Source organism: Tachysurus vachellii, chromosome 3, assembly GCF_030014155.1.
Source record: "Tachysurus vachellii isolate PV-2020 chromosome 3, HZAU_Pvac_v1, whole genome shotgun sequence".
NCBI classification, from domain to species: domain Eukaryota; kingdom Metazoa; phylum Chordata; class Actinopteri; order Siluriformes; family Bagridae; genus Tachysurus; species Tachysurus vachellii.
The window spans coordinates 5,000,241-5,022,755 of record NC_083462.1 but is presented as its reverse complement, the minus strand read 5'-3'; the positions used below and the strand labels follow the sequence as shown (position 1 = coordinate 5,022,755).

General features: G+C 39.4%; 1 protein-coding gene across 1 annotated transcript; it reads left to right on the top strand.

Moving 5' to 3' along the window:
• The first annotated feature begins 12,882 nt into the window (after positions 1–12,882).
• On the top strand, positions 12,883–18,113 carry LOC132842662 (nuclear body protein SP140-like protein). Its single transcript, XM_060865458.1, has 9 exons — positions 12,883–13,042; positions 13,614–13,748; positions 15,684–15,814; positions 15,963–16,025; positions 16,168–16,286; positions 16,464–16,569; positions 16,873–16,947; positions 17,242–17,385; positions 17,812–18,113. The coding sequence occupies exons 2-9, from the start codon at positions 13,670–13,672 to the stop codon at positions 17,887–17,889; spliced, it is 795 nt and encodes a 264-aa protein (XP_060721441.1). The 5' UTR covers positions 12,883–13,042; positions 13,614–13,669; the 3' UTR covers positions 17,890–18,113.
• The last annotated feature ends 4,402 nt before the right edge of the window (positions 18,114–22,515 follow it).

Sequence of the window (22,515 nt, the reverse complement as noted above, 5' to 3'; positions counted from 1 at the left end):
AGCTGTAGTAATAAGTTTAACTAACTCTTCCTGACCTGTACTTGTAAAGCAATGTAGTTGTGTGTTTAGAACCTTAGGTGAGACCGGGATGCTAGTTGCTCTCATATGTTGAGCGTCACCTATTTTATTCCTGATACTTTTGATTTTGTCAGTGAAGAATCTCATAAAATCCTCACTACTGAACTGTGATGGAATTGTGTGTTCAGATTTTTGTTTTTTTGTTAATCTAGCCACTGTGCTAAATAAAAACCTGGGATTGTTCTGGTTATTTTCTATGAGTTTGCTCAGGTGCTCGACCCTGGCAGCTTTTAGAGCCTGTCTATAGCTGGACATACTGTTATGATTCTAGATACATTTATTACTGCATACGATCGCACTTACGCACGATGTATTAGGCTGACATTACGGTTAAGGATAATGAATTTATGCAGTTTGCAAGTCAATTAAACTTAGCATGTCATGATGCCTCAGGTCTGCTACATATCAAAGCTAAGCTGTTAGGATTTATCTGGGTGGATAAGGGCAAATGAACCAGAAGCATCTGGAGTTATTGTGAAGTGTCTTTAGTGGCAAACATGTTAACAACCAACTATGGTGAAAGTAATAAGATACTACAAAGGAAAATTATGTAAAAAGTTTGTATATCAAATATTTAGAGATATTTACTAATTCATTGATCTGACATCAGCAAGACAGTTTCTGGTATTATTACAATCACAATAATTACCAAGGATGAGTGTGTGGAGCCAGTTTTTCTTTAGCGCCAAGTGGTTTCGTAACCATATGAAAGTTTGAGGCGTTTTTCTCACATGAAATAAATCTTCAACAAAAATACTTAAGAATAATAAATAAAGCAAACAAACAATCTTAACCACATGAAATCGTTTAAGGCACCTGGTCAATAATCGTTTATGCAAGAGACATCAGGGTTTTTTTTGTGGTGTGTTGTGCGTTAGTGTAACATTAAGGAAAAAAAGCACTTTTCAATACATGCCTTAAACTCATCTTACATGTGATTCTACTGGTAACACTTGGCAATCAGATTAAAGTTAGTGGCGACACGACCTCCACGACCGTCAGACGGGAACGTTGCATTAGCTAGAAACCTGTGTAGTAGAATCATTTTGAATGTATCATTTGGTTTCCATCCAGTTCGAAGAGGAAATGCATGTAATGCTTAATGGTTCTGAGATTAAGTTGTGATTTCGATATCCATTTGATTGCAAGTGACTAATGTTCAGAAAGCAATTATTAGGAAACGCTTATTGGTTCTTTTCTTGCATTTTTTCTGTCTAATTACTGTAAGATTATTTTTGAGTGACGTCTTCAGTGATAACTACAAATTTTTAATCACACAGCAACGGGGATATAGACAGTTTCTATGGGGAGAGGCATGTTGGCAATTTGTATCCGATTTGTTTAGAGTCAAGGCTTATGAGCAAGTGAAATTTAAATTTAAGGCATAGTTTACCAGTACAGTCAAGGTTATGCGGGCCCCTGGTGATGTGGTTCCGAAGGATCTTCCGCTCAATTGCGGGGTTTGAGTGTCCTGCAGCGCGTGAACACCGCGCTAGGACGTCCAAGTAAAAACCATTTCAATATTAAAAGGGTTATCTATCTTACAACCATGACTAAAGCCTTCTTAAAGCAATTAGGGTTCTACTGAACCTTTCTAATGCCTGAGCTGTACGTTTGGAGTAGGTGACTCGATGATCCTTCTCCATCGTGGGCGCTGTGCTGCAAAGTCCCACCATGGACATGAAGTCCTCTTCGACTTCATAGCCTCAGCTGTGTTTCGGCAGATGAACCACAGCTTACCGGAGTTTCCTGCTAGATGTACGCTAAGGTACCGTGCAGATGACATCAAGAACTGGTGACCAGTAAGTATGCTGCAGCGAGCCTTACCTTACCACGTAGCACGGACTTGGCGGAGTGGAGGTCCCCATGATCAAAGTCGCAGTCCGCACGGGAAGTGGGCAAGCGGTTTTCCAGGTGGATTTCATATGTGACTGGACCAAATTTCCTCTTCACCTGATAAGGACCTTCCCATTTTGCTAGGAGCTTGTTCTCTGATGTAGGGAGCAGTAACAGAACTTGATCTCCTGGTGGAAAGGATCTTGATCTTCCTTTTGGTCGTACCAAACTTTCTGCTTGACTTGGGATGGTTGCAAATTTAATGGACAATCGCTACAGCAGCTCTTTCATTTTAAGGACATTGGAAAGGATTTTCTGCTTACGTGGCTTGTCATTAGCTTCTCAGCTATCCTTCAAGACATCCAGAGGACCTCTAACCCGGTGGGCGAAAAGCAGTTCGAAAGGCGAAAACCCGGTGGATGCCTGGGGCACTTCACGGTAAGCAAACAGGAGGTAAGGAACACCATTGGTTCCAAGTCTTTACCTGGACTCTGACACAAAGTTCTAAGCATGGATTTTAATGTTTGGTTAAATCATTCAACTAATCCATCAGTCTGGGGGTGGTAAGGAGTTGTTTGTACTCTCTTGACACCTATTAACTGATAGACTTGCTGCAGTGTGTGACTCTTGAAATTGGGGCCCTGTTCTGTTAGCACCTATTTAGGGATGGCTACGTGTGAGAAGAAGTGTAGCAGTGCTGTTGAAATCTGTTCGGCCGTTACTAGGGATGAGCGAGTACAGCATTATCTGTATCTGTATCCGTATCTGTTAACCATATGAATTATCTGTATCCGTATCCGTACTCTGAGTGGGTGGGGCCTAACCCAGAAGTAGGCGGACTTGTCTTGAAATGGGCGGGGCTTTAACCGGTAATATTTAAATTGTAATATTTATAACACTAGCTTACTACCTTTATGTTTTTATGAAATACAGCAAAAACGTGTCAGACACTTGGTGTCTGGTTACTGGTTAGAGACAGCTGAAGGTTTAAAAAAGAAAAAAAATCTCCGACAGGCAGAGACGCAATGCGAGTCGCATTCTACCAAGCAAGCACCACGTCTGAACGAACCCACGTTTACCAGAACTTTACTGGTTAGTAAGTACGTATTATTAACGTTACAACCCGAAGTAAAAAGCTGAAGAACCCTAAACATTAACGGAAAAGACCCGCGAACCCGAGTGACTGAGGGAGAGACAGAGAGCTGTTGTGTGTGTGACTGTGAGTGAGCAGAGCGAGACACAGCAACACAATACATCTGTATGTGTGTAGGGGAGGGGCGCTGTGACTAGCCTGTCACAGAACTCTGACACAATCAGCTACCCAATGATGATTTTCATTCAATCCGAGCACAGATATTGACTCGTATTACTCGTATAATACTCGTACTCGGCAGAAGTGCTTTATCCGTACCGGATACTCATTTCAGCCGAGTGTCCGGCTCATCTCTAGCCGTTACGTCTCTAAGGGGATAAGCCTCAGGGTATCGAGTAGCATAATCACAGATCACTAGTATAAAACTGTTACCTCTCTGGCTTCTTTCATGATGCCCAACATTATCAACCCCTATTCTTTCAAAGGGTGTTTCTACAGCAGGAATAGGCAGTAATAGTGCACTGGCAGGTGCTCTAACCTTTGTCAATTGACACTCTGGACAGGATTTACAATACCCCTTCACCTCAGTGTAAAAACCAGGCCAATAAAACCTCTTGGAGATTCTCATTAGGGTTTTCATGAAGCCCAAGTGGCCTGCCCATGGAATATGGGCCCGTGGGTATATGCTTTGGGTACCAAAAGCTGTGTTCCTTTTTCCTTTGTCTGTCTGTATAGAAGGCCATTCTTTACTAAAAATCTCTCACTACACAGAGAATTCAAAACTGAATCATTGTCAACTTTTTGAAAGTATTCAGACAATGTAGAATCATCCCTTTGGAGTTTGGCTAATTCGTTGGGAATGATTAGCTTGCTTCCACTGATTTCAGGCTCCATCAACTCAAACTGTAACTGGTCTGAGCTGTCAATCAGATCTATAACCCAATTCCTTCTTTTCTGCAGTCTGTGTTCCTTTTGCAACCCCTGTCTCACCTACACTTTCCTCAGTGAAAATGGCATTTCTCTAAGGGTGCTCTGTCACATTTTGAGCCTGAGCTCTAGTGACTACCCCACGCCACAGGCTTCTCCTGCACCAAATCAGCTAGAACTGGCATATCTATACCTAGCAAAACTGGGTAGGGCAAATCAGCTGCAATACCAACGTTCATTAAGTATGGTCGCTTGTTCACATCAATATAAACTTCAGCAGTGGGTAAATCTGCTATGTCCCCATGGACACAACACACTGAAATCTTGTCTTCAGACCACAAATCTCTGTTTACGTACTGAGCCTGTACTAAGGTCCTTGTACAACCTGTGTCTACCAGGGTTGTTAGTGGTTGTCCATTTAACAAAACTGTAAGGGTGGGCTCCCTGGGGGAACTATCATAAGTTGTAGGGGTGGGTCTAGGTACATAACACAACCTTGCTGATTTGGGCTTTTAAAGTGGGCAATGTGGGCTTGTGTGACCTGGTTTACCACAGTTATAACAGATAACATCAATGTTGGGCTTGCTCGGATGTGTGTCTATGGGTGCTGTAGCTTTAGGTGGTGTGGGCTCAGGGTGGGTGGGATGTAAAATCTGGGCTTGGCTATGAGAGTACAAACTTCCAACCCCTCAGACTTAACTCTTGCTGCTTGAAAGCTTCCAGCATATCCGAAGGTTTCAGAAAATCCTTTACGACCTGCAACATAGGCTTCAACTAGTTTAGCTGCCTCTTTTAATGTAATGGGATCTCTCTCTTTCACCCAAGTTCTCACCTCTGGGTACAGCACCTGCATATACTGCTCCAACACTATGGTCTCCATCAGGTCTGTCTTGCTGCTTTTCTTTAAACTTCACCCACATATAGAACAGATCCTTTAGGCTGACATGACAACCATCCATTGGTGACTCATCAGCAGGTGTGTTCAGTGTTCGAAATCTCAGTCTGAAGGTTTCTACGTTGATTTCATATTTCTTGAGGATGTCTTCTTTGACTCTCATAGTCAGAGGTATAGGCAGGTGACATGGCAACAAACGCACTTCTTGCTTTGCCAGTGAGCAGGGGAACCAGATGAATAGCGACAGTATTCCTTCGGCCATTTGTATACTTCTGCCAGTCTCTCAAAAATAGTAAGAAAATGTTCTATATCATCAGTGTTTTGCAACTTAGGCAGTTGAGGTAGGTGATCAAAACCTCAAGCCACTGACCATTCAGAAGAGAGAGCTTCTTGTCAGGCATGCTCCAGATCCATCTGCATCTGAGTGACTTGATGAGTGAGGACCTTGTACTGCTGTTCCCATCGGGCTGGTTCTTCCTCTTGCCTCTCCTCCCTGTTCTTCTGATATTGTAGGAATGATTGGAACATTCCTGCCAGAGCTGCAATGGCTGATTCACCTGTGGTGTTAAGGGTGTCCACATGTGGCACCTTTCTCTTCCTCCACATCAACATCAGCTGCTACCTGGTCTCTCCTCTTCTGCAGCATAGTTGGATTCCTATGTCACTCTAGATCCCACTTCTGACACCAACTGTTAGGGGATAAGGCAAATGTGACACAGAAGCCGCTTGGAGTCAGGTGAAGGGTGATTTATTAGTGCACACACATGGTAACAAACCCCAACACATGGTGTAAGTAATAAAATTAGAAAAAAAACACACACAATTCAACACACATTTCCAACCACCATTAAGACTTTAAACACCAAAACAATACATTTTTATACAGGAATGAACTGGTGACACCTACGATGTCACACAAAAATGGCTGCTCAGCATGGTATGTGTATAAAAGTCCCAGTTTGTATATTGCACAGGTTTGGTTCAGGAAAATAGAAACTGGTGAGTGTTTGCAATCTTTGTGTGTGTGTGTGTGTGTGTGTGTTGCCCAATAAATTATAGATAAAAACTTGTAGACAGTAGATAAAAACTTGTGTCTGTGGTTATTTCAAGTCACAGTGCCTCAACCTCATCTTACACCAGGTTTCAGCAACCCGCGGCTCTAGAGCCGCATGCGGCTCTTTAGCGCCCCCGTAGTGGCTTTCCCTGGAGATGTATGAAAAATGTATGAAAATGGAAAAAAAATTTGTTTTAATATGGTTTCTGTAGGAGGACAAACATGACAAACATTCTTAACGTTTTCCAATGCTTTAAAAACGTGTATAATAAATATTAATGTGGTAAAGCTTTCCACATAGAAACGAAACTGATATGAAACAGTAATAAACACAAGTTTCAGAATAAAAATAAAAAGTTGTTTGTCACGACTTGTGTAATTAAATTCATTCATAACATTCTTCTTACCATAGTTCCTCCTGTACTCCTGTCTTCTCTTTCCATGTTCCTCTTGTCTTACTATACTGTCCTTGGGGTCATCTCAAAATTTCCTATTTGTACCCCCAGTTATTAAATTTAATAAGTAAAATTTTTGTCACTAAAGACCATTTTTTATTCGAACTACAGAGTCCTTTTCTGTTGAAGAGAGGTCTAGAACTCGATTAAAAGTTTTATTTTTTTTTGTTCTAGATTTTAATGTTAGAACAGTGTTCTTAAATAAACATATTCTATTCATGAAGTATATATAAGTATAAAATATATTCTACTCCTGCCGGACCACAACAATTAAATTTCAAAATGTCTGTCAACAAAGATTTGCGTCATAGCCTGCGACATACATTTTGGCAGTGCCAGGCAGGTGGCTGTTGCAAACAAACCGGCAGGTGTGTCATAGGCCATGGATCCCAAAGAGAAAAAGAGAAAGATAGCTGATGAGAACAGAGGATTCAAGGAAGAATGGACCGAATCATTTGCTTTCATTGCCAATGTGGAAGGATTACCTGCATGTTTGCTTTGTAATGAGAAGTTGTCAAATAACAAAAAGAGTAATTTGGAAAGACATTTCCAGGGAAGGCATGCTAAATTTGCAGCCGACCACTGAGTTGGGAGTGAGAGAAAAAATGCGATTGCAGTACTTCTGGAGAAATTAGAGGAGCGCAAAGATAGATTTAAGAAGTGGATTATATCGTATCGTACCAAATATCGTACAGCAGAGTAGTCACGTGGTGTGTCATTCTCTTTAGGATGCACTGCAGGGAAAATAAACATTTAATCATGAATGTATTTGTAGCCTAATTGGTCATTTTGATAGTAGGCTTATATAGCTAATATACACTTACAGCCTGTGTTGCCTTCATATAAGGCTTAAATAAGGCTTTTAATTTTTTGCGGCTCCAGACAGATTTGTTTTTTGTTTTTTTGGTCCAATATGGCTCTTTGAACATTTTGGGTTGCCGACCCCTGTCTTACACTGTGACAAAAGCCATTGTGGATGCTCCAGTACCCAAAAATGTCAGCCAGTTACGGTCTTTCCTCGGCTTACTTAACTATTATTGCCATTTCATTCCAAATATCGCTACGCCGTTGAAACCTCTGCACAAATTGTTATGTCATGAATATAATTGGAAGTGGAGCTCTGAATGCCAGGAGTCATTCAGTAAAGCAAAGGAGACACTTTTAAGGTCAAATGCCCTCACTCATTTTGACCCTGCTCTTCCTATCCCGCTGGCCTGCGATGCTTCCCCATATGGTGTCGGAGCTGTCTTGTCCTACATCATGCCCAATGGTCAAGAGAGGCCAATCGCATTGCCTTCCAGGAGTCTGAGCAAAAATTGAGAAAAAATTGAGAAAAAAGCTAGGACGTGTACCTCATTCCAGCAGATCCGAAACGCACCACAACTTGCACCGCTGCACCTGTGGGAATATCCTGAAAAACCATGGCATCGCATTCATATTGATTTTGCAGGCCCAGTCGAGGACAAAATGCTGTTGGTGGACATGGAGAAATTTTCAGTAGATTTGGATTTGTAAAAATATTTCTACAGTTGTATATCCTCTCACTTCACTACTTAGTCCATCCAAGCCATTTGTGTGGTCTAAAGAGTGTCAGGACGCTTTTAGTAATGTTAAAGCACTCCTTTGTAATGCACCTGTTCTTGCGACTCCAGACTGTGCCTTACCTGTGCTGGGTCTATCCTTCTTCAGGAGGATAAAGATGGCATAGATCACCCCATTAGTTATTTTTCACGTAAGTTTAATAAACATCAGCTGAACTATTCAACCATAGAGAAAGAAGCTTTAGCTCTTATACTTGCATTACAACATTTTGAAGTTTATGTTGGTTCTAGCAATCTGCCCGTTACTGTCTTTACTGATCATAATCCTCTGGTTTTCTTTTCACGTATGTTCAACCAAAATCAACGATTAATGCGATGGTCTTTGCCGTTACAAAACTTTAACTTGGTAATTAAACATAAGAAAGGAACAGAAAATGTTTTAGCTGATGCACTTTCCAGAATTTAAAAAGTGCTCTTGTATTGTGATTTGTGAGCAGGTGTTTGTTCTTAAGGGGGGGAGTGTTACGTCTGTGTGGGTGTCTTTGTTTTGTTTATTCTTTCTTGTTTTCTCTCTCTCTCTCACACTGTCCCTCTTCAGGTCCATCCTCATTTTCCCATTGGTCCTCTGAACTGTCAATCTCCTGGCTTTAAAAGTGACGTCATGGGTCTCTGCGCCAATCACCACCATCCCATCCTTTTAAGAAAAAAAAAAAATGGCTGAGAGTTAGTCTTATCGGCTCATTCATCCTTATTGTTTGTTTAAATGCCTGATGTTTGTGAGTTTATCATTGTGTACTGCTTATGTCATATCCGTTCTTTTTGTTCCATCACCATTTGTAAATGTTGTTGGTGACTCGTTTCCCTGTTAAAGGGGGAAAAGCTGGCAGGTAACAGGTCGTACGACGTACATTGTACACATGTAGGATAACTTAATACTGTATTAGATACACTAGTTTAGGAGTGAGTGCCGTTTTAGGTTTCAGCTAGTTCTCTCTAGTTTTCAGCCACATTTTTATTTATTATTCAGGTTAGAGGGTCAAACAAAATTAGTTAGTGTTGTTTTGCTTTGTTGCTTTATTTCCTTTAGCACCACTCTCGTCCCTTTCCCCCCATACCTCTCCTTTCGTTAATTGTCCTGTAAATACTGCAAATAGTTTCGCTGTCTTTATTTTTCCACATTATTATTATTATTATTATGATTTTTTTTTTACTATTTGTATATAATATATTCTCACTTACTGTAATATTTTGATTAATAAACTTTCACATCGTTTGAATTTGTGTTTTGTCTTCACCCTTTCACACATACTCCTGGGAATAATTTCCTTTTTTTGAGTGTTACTTCCCTAAATACCCATAGACTATTACTGGGTCATAACAGGTAACACAACAGGTTACGCCCTTGCTCTCTTATTGGTTAACGTCACTTCACTTCTCTGTAACAAATCCTCTCTTCTCACTTAGTCTTATTCAGGATCACAAAGGTAAGTATTTTAACTGCATTTCAATCTGTTTCTTATTTCTATTCTGTTTTATTCTGCTCTGCCCGAGCTGCTGTTTTACTGTATACTGTTGAAGCTACTATAGGTGCCATTTCACTTATATGCCACATTAATAAACAACATGATGAAATTCTATTTTATTCTATTCATTTTAAGGTCGGGTTTCCATTTTTTAGGTTAACAAATTCTCAGCTCAGCGGTGCTCGGTCTCGTTCCAGATCACAGGTATGAAATGTGTAACAAGAAATAAACAATAATTTATGTCATCATACAGTTTATATAAAGTTTATATAAAGTGCTACACAAAAACATTCATTAATTAGTTAGCTTTGTGCAAGTGCATTATTGTATGTTATTGGACATTTAATGCTTGTTTCACACTTTTTGTGTTTATATTTTACATTTAAAACTTTTTAAAACTGTTTAAAACGTGTGTTACATTTTACATTTAAAACACAGACCTCACATTTTTTTTTGTTTTTTCAGAATCAAAAAATGGACATCAAAATTCTACTGGATTTGGTACCCCAGGAGAATCTAGTTAAATTTCTTCATTGCAAGAAAACGGAGATCTGCTCGTACGTGAACGATCCTCACACGTTCCTCCGGATTCTCCGAGACCACAAGCTGATACCTGACGATCACTACCAGGCAAGAATACAAGATAAATGTTGTGTATTGTACAACAACTCAATAAGTTATTTTAATAACGGCTTGACATAATATTTCACACTTCAGTGTGTTTTAGTGTTCAGTGTGCGGTTGTAAACATTTATTTGCAAGTATCTGTAATGTCTGACCATGATACAGAAAGTGAAAGCGTTGTAAAAGCATTTGCAAAGGAAATTACAGCAAGCAAATAATGCAAGGACTCTACTGCATATGATTCAGCTTACTTCCTACATCAGACCGGCTTTATTTTTATATTTTATATTTATATTTTATTTATTTAACATTCATTAAAGATATCTTCACTGTCAGTGTGTCCACTGACAATTCAACACATTGTCAGATAAATCTCTCTCTCTCTCTCTCTCTCTCTCTCACTCTCTCTGTCTGTCTGTGTGAGACGGAAACTGTGTGATGTGGGCGTGGAAACCACACCTTGTTTAGGTGTAGAAACACTGAGAAATGATCTACAACATGAAACCTAAGCATAAAACAAAAGGAACTGTTTTTATAATAAACAACGACTGACTGACATCCTAAATATTTGGAAAATATATATTTCATTATATTTATGTTTTGCCAACCTGTAGTTTTAGAAGAATGATCGCTCTCTCTCCCTCTGTCTCTTTCTCTCTCTCTCCCTCTGTCTCTTTCTCTCTCGCTCTGTGTCTCACTCTCTCTGTCTGTCTGTCTGTCTGTCTGTCTTTGTCTCTGTCTCCCTCTGTCTCTCTCTCTCTCTCTCTCTCTCTCTCTCTCGCTCTCTGTAGAAGGTAATAAAGAGGAAAGGTAAGCAGAGAATGCAGGACAACCTGTATGAGATTTTGGACTGGCTGGCGAATGAGCGAGGACAGATGATAAAGCAGTTCTGGAGTTGTGTGTTTCAGGAACACATCCTGCAGAAATATCCTTCACTGCGTCAGCTCCAAACCAGCCTTCTGAATGGTCAGACATCAATTTATCTTCCCTTTCTCTGTTCATCATTAGACTCCATGGATTCACATGGCTGTTTTGCTTAAGCAGGCTTTTGTTTGTTTTTTAAATACTTTATTTTCAAGCTTTGATTTAAGTTTCAGTGACAATATTTAGGATATAAGCTTTTTTCTGGATCATATGTTCATGTACAAAGTCTCTGTCATTTAAGGATTTTTCTTGTTTAATGAAAGACTCTGCAGTACAAAGAAACTGACAGGAAATGAGGAAAAGAAGGCAGAGCAACAGAAGAGTGGAAAAGAAAAGCTTTGATGAGACAGAGGATGACGCAGGCCTCCTATTTTTCCTATTAACTGGGATTAATGTGTATAAGAATCTGTGGCTTAAATAAATCAAATGGTTAGGATTGAGTCACTGGTGCAACACACAATGGTAAAAAAAACCTGTGTTTTTGTTTTCAATGCTCCCTATTTGGCCAGCGATCTCCAAAAGTCCACACGTTTTTAGCCACACATTTTCATTATAGTGCATCTGTCATGTGTTGATATCTCTATAATAAAAATAAGAAATATGCAGTCGAACAAATTTCCGAAATGATAATACAATCAACTGATATATAAGTAATGATATATATAATTTATATATATATACCAATCAGAAGGTTGTGAGTTCGATTCCTACATCCACCAAGCTGCCACTGCTGGCCCTCTGAGCAAGGCCCTTAACCCTCAATTGCTCAGTTGTATAAAAATGAGATAAAAAAAGTAAGTCGCTCTGGATATAAGGGCGTCTGCTAAATGCTGTAAATGTAATGATAGTAATAATAGAGATCCTTTAACTGTACCAAAAAAACAATATCAAAAAATTATTTTGCACAAACCTCATGTTGATCCTCCTGTCTCTGTTAGGGCCACAGTCCAGTGCAGAGACAGATGAATCCAGTGAAGCGGTATTAATTCCATTAGAGCAGCTGATTACTTTTTTTCACCGCAAGAAGACAGAGATATCATCTCTGATGGACGACCCACAGCTTTTCTTCGACCATCTCAAAGACCACGGTCTGATATCTGAGGATCTTTACCAGGCAAGCAAGCAACATTACTGAATTTGAGGAGCTTTTTTTTTTAAACCTTAATCCTGAATGATTGACTTCATCAATAAATCTAGATGTAGAATGTTTAGTGGATCTTAATATTTGATCAGTGTTAATTACTGGACATTACTAGTACCAGGTAACATACTGAAAGATGTATTCTAGATATCAAAAGAGCTATAAAGTGAAAGCATTGTACTTGGATTTGTGAGTGAAATTTGAATATGCAAATAATTTAAGGATATTAGTCCCTCCCCCCACATCCACTTATTATCTGCATTGTTCTTACATATTGTCTAACTTGTTTATTTAGCATTTATTTCAAAAGAAAATGGCTTGATGTAGAGTTTTGCACTGTTGAGAAAGTTGTAGAATAAAAGGTCTGTCAGAGTCTAGTGAGAATATTACAAAATGACTAATATGATTTCAAACCAACAATTGCACAGAATTCCTATTTTAAAGGCTTCTCTTGAGTCTCAGCACAGTGGAGTTTGTCTGATTTTAATAAACTCTGCTTCTTTCTTTGAGCAGAAGGTAATAAAGATGAAAAGTATGGACAGAAGGCAGAATGCTGTGTATATGGTTTTGAAAAGCCTGGAGAAGGAGCCAAATAAAATAAAGGAGTTTTGGAGTTGTGTGTTTAAGGAGCACATCATGCTGAAATATCCTTTTCTGCGGAAAATACAAGGAAGCCTTAACAGTCAGTCACTCAATTTTATTTTTCCTCATATGGTATGACTTGCTTTTTTATATCCAGAATATTATCTTTAAGAACATTATGTCTGTTTTTAGGATTTTTCTTGCTTAATCAAAACCTGCCCTGGCCAGAGAAACCGACAGGAAATGAGATAAAGCAGGTAGAGCAAAAGAAATGTGGAACAAAGAGAAAGAAGAGTGTTGATGAGACAGAAGAGGAGGATGCAGGTCCTTCTTCTGTGTCCAGCTCCAGCCAGAAGAAATTATTTCAAAGTATGTTTATGGCAAAATGATAGAAATAGAAACTGTAAGAATTTGTAGGGATAGATAGATAGATAGATAGATAGATAGATAGATAGATAGATAGATAGATAGATAGATAGATAGATAGATAGATAGATAGATAGATAGATCATTATCTCTGTGATGTCTTGACATACCCACCTTCAGGAGGTTTGCATGTCAAATCTCAGTACTAAATGCACTTGAGTGTTGAGTTCAGATTTGAACCTCACTGGAATACTTTTGCCTAACAAATGTGTGTCCTTTCCACTTCAGCACTGGGAATGACTTGATAAGGTCACCTAATATGTGGGACTAGAAAAAACATAAAGAAATAAAACATAATAACCTATTATCAACAATTATATCATTTGTGACAAAATCTGGCACCCCTCAAGAGTATATAATTAAAATAAATGTAGAAAACAAAGAGGTCAATTGTAGTTGCTCTCAGTCTATAGGAACTTTTCTCTTGACCATTTCTTGTTTCAAAACATAATACTGCACTTAAATCCCCTCTCATCACACATTTGCATGTTTTTGCTTTATTACTGTTTTTTAGTCAGTTTTTTAGACGATTCCAGTGAAGACTCTGATGACCTCAGCGAGACAGAGGATATGTCTAAGTTTGAGGCTACAGAGTTACCTGTCAGCTGTGGTTCAGTCACTGGTGTTTTACATAAACGCAGATTTAGAGGTACGTAACTAGACAAAGACTTATTCTTGTATTCTTTTATAACCATTTTTTTCTTTCACTCAAATATTTCTAACCTCATGGGGTGTGGGGGGTGGGGGGGTGGTCAGAGGAGCACGGCGAGGCGCATGAAGGGGCACGGCGAGGTGCATGTGTGGCACGGCAAGGCGCGTGGAGGGGCACGGCGAGGCGTGTGGAGGGGCACGGCGAGGCACTGTCACAACCAGGAAGGAGGGAGACAGACCCATACGTAGGATAGCTTCAAATGAATAAGGTTTAATAAATAATATACATGAAACAGGAACACAGATGAAAACTAAATAAAACAAGGGACGATTAAATAAAGACGTTACACGGACATTACACTGACAGTACAATGACGATGATTCGCACGGTTAAATAGACATAATAATTGACAATGGGAAACAGTTGTGTAGAGACAGTAGGAGCAGACGAAGGCGGGGCAGACACGTGACGAGGAACATAAACAAAGACACATGGCCAAAAGTCTGGGCTGAGTCCTGACAGTACCCTCAGAAGCGCTCCAGAAGCGAGAAATCCCGTCTTAACGACAGTCCCAACGAGGTCCAGGAGTGGGATGTGGGAAGCGAGGAACATGGTGAGGCCGATGGGGGAGCATGGCACATGGTGAGGCCGATGGGGGAGCATGGCACACGACGAGGCAGGTGGGGGGAGCAAGGCACACGACGAGGCAGGTGGGGGGGCAAGGCACATGACGAGGCAGGTGGGGGGGCAAGGCACACGGCAGCGCAGCCAGAGATGGCTGAGTGACCTCCACAGCCAGAGAGGGCTGAGCGACATCCACAGCCGACCAGAAGGGCCAAGCGATGTCCACAGCCGAGCAGAAGGGCCGAGCCACGTCCACAGCCGAGCAGAAGGGCCAAGCCACATCCACAGCCGACCAGAAGGGCCGAGCGACGTCTACAGCTGAGCAGAAGGGCCGAGCCACGTCCACAGCCGAGCAGAAGGGCCAAGCCACGTCCACAGCCGAGCAGAAGGGCTGAGCGACGTCCACAGCCGAGCAGAAGGGCCAAGCCATGTCCACAGCCAAGCAGAAGGGCCGAGCGACGTCCACAGCCGAGCAGAAGGGCCGAGCGACGTCCACAGCCGAGCAGAAGGGCCGAGCAACGTCCACAGCCGAGCAGAAGGGCCGAGCGACGTCCACAGAACCGGAAGTGGAGCAGCGTCCCTCACCTAAGAAATGACGAGCAATGTCACCAACAAAAGAAAAAAATCCAGGAAGACTTACGGAACAGTCCAGGGGGAGAAGAGAAATAAGCCGGTCTGAGCTAGAAGCTATCCTGCTGGGTCTTAGTTTGGGCAGAATCATTCTGTCACAACCAGGAAGGAGGGAGACAGACCCATATGCAGAACAGCTTCAAATGAATGGGGTTTAATAAATAATATACATGAAACATGAACACAGACGAAAACTAAACAAAACAAAGGACGATGAAATAAAGACGTTACACGGACATTACACTGGCGGTACAGTGACTGGCATGGTTAAGGCGGGGCAGACACGTGACGAGGAACATAAACAAAGGCACATGGCCAAAAGTCCGGGCTGAGTCCTGACAGGCGCGTGGAGGGGCATGGCGGGGCATGTGGAGGGGCATGGCGAGGCGCATGGGTGAGACTGGCGAGGTGCGTGGAGGGGCACGTCGAGGTGCATGGAGGGGGGGCAAGGAGCACAGGTGCGGTCGGGAGGTGCGACGTCCCCTTTAAATAACAAAATAAATAGACCAGTACAACCCAGTCTGGGGGTGGGGGGGGGGGGTGGCGGCACTAGCACTGGAAGCAAGAACCAGTGAAACAACACAAAAAAAAGACGAGAAGCTAAACACAACACGTGGCAAATAAATATACATGATAATACATAGACATAAAAACAAACAGTTATTGTTTGTGCTGCAGGACCACACAGTAAGAGCATCCGCACAGAGAAGCGATGGTTCAGTCCTGAGGAGTTCGTAAAGCAAGGACCTCTGACTGATGGAGACTGGATGAAAAATATATTGTGTCACGGCAAAACCCTTGGCTCCCTGGTGAATATGCTACAGTATATCAAAGCTGTATTCAGCATGAACTTCCTGTTTCTTCTGTCTTGAATACGTTAAAATAGCTAGACACATTAGGTACACATTAGGTAAGGAAGGACCTCATATGTTTTGGGATATTTTTTTCTTTTTTCAGATGAAGTTCCTGGATTTCCATCCACTGGAATGTCGCTGTCATGTGTGCTGTCCTAAAAACCCAGTGAGTCCAAAACCCCTTATAACATTCCAATGACTCAGAAGACAGGCTCGTTTAATGGAAATATAAGACAGAGGTGGAGCATTTTAAAAATAACAGACCGTGATGTCTTTTTTTTTTGCTAAAAATTGTGTATCTGCACCAGGATAAAGATGATCTGTGCTTCATTTGTAATGATGGAGAAAAGTTGGTGTTCTGTACCAAGTGTCCAAGAGCTTTCCATCATCTCTGTCACGTACCAACTGTGCAGGACAAAACATTTGGGTGAGTATAAGAAAAAAAATAAAGATCTGAGTGAAGTAAACATTTTAATTTCTAAACTCAAGGTGCTACAAAAAATTAGCGACATACTGTCAGGTTCCTAGTGCTAATAAAGCATTTGTGTGTGTGTGTGTGTGTGTGTGTGTGTGTGTGTGTGTGTGTGTGTGTGTGTGTGTGCAGGATCAATAGGATGTGTACTTTCTGTGTGTTGAAGGCCAGAAAGGGACAGTGGGCTCACATGAGCAAGGAACAAGCTTTGGCCAGTCATTTTACCAGCAACATCTTGGTACACACAAACACATGCACATACACATATGCACGCACACACACACACGCACACACACAAGTATGCACGCATACACACACAAACACGCACGCACATACACTCGCACGCACACACACAAGTATGCACGCATACACACACAAACACACACGCACGCACGCACATACGCACGCGCGCACACACACACACACACAAGTATGCACGCATACACACACACACACGCACACGCACACACACACACAAACACACAAAACACACGTACATAAAGCACACTTGGCTCAAATTGTCTCTGTTTTCCTTCATCAGCGCTGTGAGTATTTGCTGATGGTCTTATATAAAACGGATACCAAGCATGAGTTTCATCACAATCCCTCAGTAACTGTAAGAACTTTTTAAGGCTACACATTTCATATATGTATAAAATTAATATAATAATAATAATAATAATAATAATAATAATAATAATAATAATAATAACATACTCAAACATATGATTTATTTCTACAAGAAGAAATTTATTTTAGAAATCATTTTTTCTCATTATTTTTAGAACCATATGTTAAGAGAGTTTTATGAAAGTAAAGGTTATTTTTGCCCTGAGGTTTGTCACCTCTGATTTTCCTTCACTAGACAAGTTACTTCACCTGGCCTTTGTGTAAACATGTCCTTGTGCAGGAGGAGAGCGTCAGCAGTGTGATTTCTAAACCCAGCTGGCTGAACAAAGTAAGGCGCAAGATGGAGAAAAACAAGTACACAACAGTGAGGGAGTTTGTGAAGGACATCAATCTCATCTTTGAAAACTACGAAGCCTTTCACAATGTAAGACGCAAATACAGATTAATATACAAAGGACATGAAGAGTCTGACACTTTTTCCTGCTTCACTGTGAAATTGCATTGTGTATAAATTATGGGAAAAACAATAAGAAATCTTTTTAGTGACATTTATGTCCATTGTAGTTTATTATATTCATACAGTGGCATGGAATGTTTCAGAAAACAAACACAATAAGATTTTTTTTATTATATTTTCATTTGTTTAAGCAAAAAAAGTATATAAAAACAATAATAATTTGGTCATGTATTCATCATCACGTCTCAAACATTTATCACAATCATTTCCTTGTAGCAAATTGTAGTTATTTCTGTTTATTAACTAAAACGATTGGTGTGTGTGTGTGTGTGTGTGTGTGTGTGTTTGTGTGTGTGTGTGTGTGTGTGTGTGTGTGTGTGTGTGTGTGTACAGGACAATGCTGACTCAATGGGAGCCAAAATGAAAAAGATCTTTGATGAGGAGTTTGACACCATCTTTAAAATCCAGTAGCCTTTTTTCAATCACAAACTGCATCTCATTGGAAAAGATGCAACAAAAAACAACTACATTATGTTGATTTTTTTGCATTGACAGAATTCTCTTGTTAACTTCTTAAGCTGTAACACTGATAGCATCTGATTATTTAAGTGAACTTATCTTTTATTAATCTTTCTTGTTTATTGTTGTTTATTATTATTGCCAGTATGTTAGAACTAATTAATGCATTTGGGTTTAAAGGGTATATATGATTATGACCTGTTCAGCTTTGTGACTTTTAACATATACATTTTATTTAATCTTAACATCTTCTTTCTTATTGCTGTATCTCAGCATTGATAGATTTTACTTCCAGTTACTGCATGAATATATAATTTGCATAATAATGGCTTTTACTCTGTAATACTACTACTACTACTACTACTACTAATAATAATAATATTACATTCTCTGATTTAAGAAGCTTTAAAGACAACCTGAAACCAGACCTGATTGTTTGCGTGTGTTCTTATATTGTGCTTAATTCAATTAAAGTAGTATTTTCTGTCCTTAACAAAAATACTGTCTCTGTCACTGTGATAGTCACAGACACACTGAAAACTAATAAATAAATAAATAAATAAATAAATAAATAAATAAATAAAGCAGAGACATGTTGAGATGTCTACTTTATAAACTGTCATGCAAATGTGGTGCTTCAATTTTATTTAAATTTACAGCATTTAGCAGACACTGTTATCCAGAGTGACTTCCATTTTTATTTCAGTTTATACACCTGAGCAATTAAGGGTTAAGGGCCTTGCTCAGGGGCCCTGTAGTGGCAACTTGGTGGACCTGGGATTCGAACCAATGACCTTCCGACCAGTAGTCGAACGCCTTAACCACTGAGCTACCTGTTTATAGACTGTTTATTAAACTGAAACACTAACTTTTTGTATTTAAGGGTGAAAATGATCTTGATAATATTATCAAATATACGTTATATTTATGTACAAGGTACAATTAGCCTTGTCCGCTTCCATTTCTTTCCAGTTTGTTATACAGAATGCACTGGGAAAACAAGTATTCATCGCATCACCTTTTTGTGAGCACAACCCAATTTTAAGAATAACAATGGTTTGAACTATAAACTAGAAAGAAAAGGTCCAGTCGTGCCTTATAGAGCTGCGGAAAAGACGTGAACTATTTTCAACATTGATTATCAACCACAAACTGCTAAACTGATCAGAATATAATATTTCATCCTATAAAACAATTCCTTTCATTTCCTTTTCATGCTTTTATGGTGTTGTCTTTCATTTTCCGGCTTTCTACACAAAGGTGTGGTTCCCATACACAAATTAGTCCCTTTTCTCTCTCACAGGTAAACTTTCAGTGTCTTTACATAAAGATCACTTTCTTTCACGTTTTCTCAGACACTCGGTCCAATTCAGGATCATGCAGAAAGAGACTGACATTTAGAAGGAACGATTTTCTTGCGAGCTTAAATAAAATATACAGATAGAGCGGGCATAGAAGCCTTTATTATCGCCACATATACATTACAGCACAGTGGAATTCCTTTCTTCACATACCCCAACTGAGCAGGTTGGGGTCAGAGTGCAGGGGCAGCTATGATACAGCGCCCCTGGAGCAGGGAGGGTTGAGGGCCTTGCACAAGGGCCCAGCAGTGGCAGCTTGGCTGGCTCTGCTTGGCCTTGAACCCCGATCCTCCGATCAACAACCCAGAGCCTTAACCAGTTGAGCCACCATAGCCCCACAAGATTCAGTAATAAAGTGATGGTGATGGTAAAAAAAAATATTATGGTGGTGGTGAAGTTTATCAGTAGTGTTTATTCCCACTGCAGAAGAAAAGTTAACAAATCATCACGTTACATTTTTAAATATATATATATATATATATATATATATATATATATATATATATATATATATATATATATATATATATATATATAATATTATTATTATATTTCTTTTTTTTAGGCATTAGCAATAGTATGCTTACTGAGCTAGTTCTGGGTTCAGGGTGTTTACTTGCTACTAATTTTCTTTTAGATTTTATTACATTTTAATATATATAAATACATTAAATCTAATTTCATTTAAATCTAATTTAATTAATATTTAACAGCTGATTTAATTTGTTAGCCTTCTATAGCTTTGGATAATATGTTGTGGAAAACTAGCTAATGTATATCTTTTAAAATATAGCCACATTTTCCTCAACTAGATATTAATAGTGATCAGTAATGTTACTATTAGACACTAATAGACCGATACAGAACTATATATTATATACATTTAATAGCCTTCAATGGCCAAAAGATAAGAGTAATTTTTACAAATTTCTTACCGCAGTCTGACGAGATAAAATTTAATGATTTGAGGTTATGCAAATGAATGTGGCATTTGTATGTTTACGTGTGGGATTTATTGTTGTGTTCAGCTGTGTGTAGATGTGTGTGATAAATACCAGTTTCCTCATGCACACTATAGTACAGTGCACATGTATTTTAATCTTGTTCTTTACACACTTTTATGAAAAAGACACCTGGTCTAACATTTACAGTCTATTAAACTGTTTTCAGGATTTCTGACACATGAAACATGTGTTGAACTCATTCCAAGGCTGGATCAGGAATCTGTCACAAGGTTGAGATGGACATGTAATTACATGCATAATAGCAGATGTGTTATTCACCATGGAGTGGGTGGGGTGGGGTGGGGTGAGGGGAATACACTTTACTCTATCTTACAAATCATTTCATATCATTTTTCTAAAACTGCAGGTTGGTAAAACATATAAATATAATTAAATATATATATTTAAAATATTTAGGATGTCAGTCAGTCGTTGTTTATTATAAGAACAGTTCCTTTTGTTTTATGTTTAGGTTTCATGTTGTAGATCATTTCTCAGTGTTTCTACACCTAAACAAGGTGTGGTTTCCACGCCCACATCACACAGTTTCCGTCTCACACGATAAACTTTCGCAGACACATTTATTCATTACACAGGTCTCTGTTTCAGGTTTTCAGTCAGTGTCACTGAGTCCTATCAGGAATCTACTAAGGTACAGTGTGACTTTAACCAGACAGGATCTGTAACAATAAATATACAAAAGGAAATAATCAGCTGGGAACTTTGTTGTTGTTGTTGTTGTTGTTGTTTAACTGGATCACTACATTACACATTATTGTACATGTAGCTCCTGTTGTACAGAGTAGACGGATAAACAGCAGTCGAATGGATCAGCTGAACTTTCTAACTCATGACGAGTTAGTTAGTTTTTTTCGCCGTAAGAAGGCTGAGATCTCTTGTATGGAGGAACCTCACATCTTCCTGAGGCAGCTCCGAGACCACGACCTGGTGCCTGAGGATCTCTACAAGGCAAGAAAACCCTTTTTACAACATTCATTCATTCCAGGAGGGAATTCACCAGACTGATTGCTGAAGAAAACTCTACATTTATAATATATTTGTCGTTTAGCCTCTGAATGTCCCCAATGTACACCCATTTACGGAAGTCCTAATGGGTTCTGTAACGGATAATTAAAACGTTAAGCCTTTATTCTCATAAATACTGTCAACTGTTTTGTGTTGTTTTGTATTAATTTATTGTTTTGTCATGTAGGATCTTCTTTCTTCTCTCAGTGAAGTGAAGATACTATGCCATGCTTTATTTATTTATTTATTTATTTATTTTAATAGGTTCTCTAGCGATGTAAAAAAATGGATGGACAGGTACATAAGACATTAATGCATTAAGAAATGAGAATGTTAGGATTACTAAACTTAAATTAATACAATGTCTTTTTAACTTTTAATGCACACGTATTTGGGTGCAATTGCTTAAAGTTATGCCTCAATATCTGTTGCACTACTTACACAGATGAAGATAAATGGGTTCCTGACTATTCTCTCTCTCTCTCTCTCTCTCTCTCTCTCTCTCTCTCTCTCTCTCTCTCTCTCTCTGCAGGAGGTAACAAAGAGGAGAAGTAAGAAGAGAATAGAGGACGGTGTGTATGAGATTTTGGACAGTTTGGAGAATGAGGGAGGAGAGTTCGTCAAACGCTTTTGGAGTTGTGTGTTTCAGGACCACATCCAGCAGAAATACCCTGTTTTCCGCGCTCTCCGAAACAGCATCCAGGACGGTCAGTCACTCCATCTCTTCACCTTTCTGTACTAATTTATGTTGTTATCTCTGATGTAGACGAGAGCTTTTTTCTTTCATCCCGAATACAGTCGAAATCACACAGAGGCTCTTGTTTTAGGTTCCTTTAGGAATTATATAAAGCTTCCTAAAGCAGAGAATGAGGCAGATGAAGAGGAAGCAGGCCCTTCCTCAAGGACCAGATAGAAGAAAGCGGCCAAGGAGCCTAAGTCCTGTGAGTTGACACGTTATGTTTTGGGATATAATAACTTAAGGGTTAATAATGTCTTTTTCATTATATTGTAATTTTATATTCTAATTTAAGTGAAAAGCATTAATCAAACTGCTAACATTTATCTATTGGTACCTAATATTTAAAGAGCACAATCATTTCCTTTTTAGTGCATCACTATTATGTGTTTATGTCAGTCTACAGAACTAAACTTTTCTTTTTTTAAACCAGTCAAGACCAAATTAACAA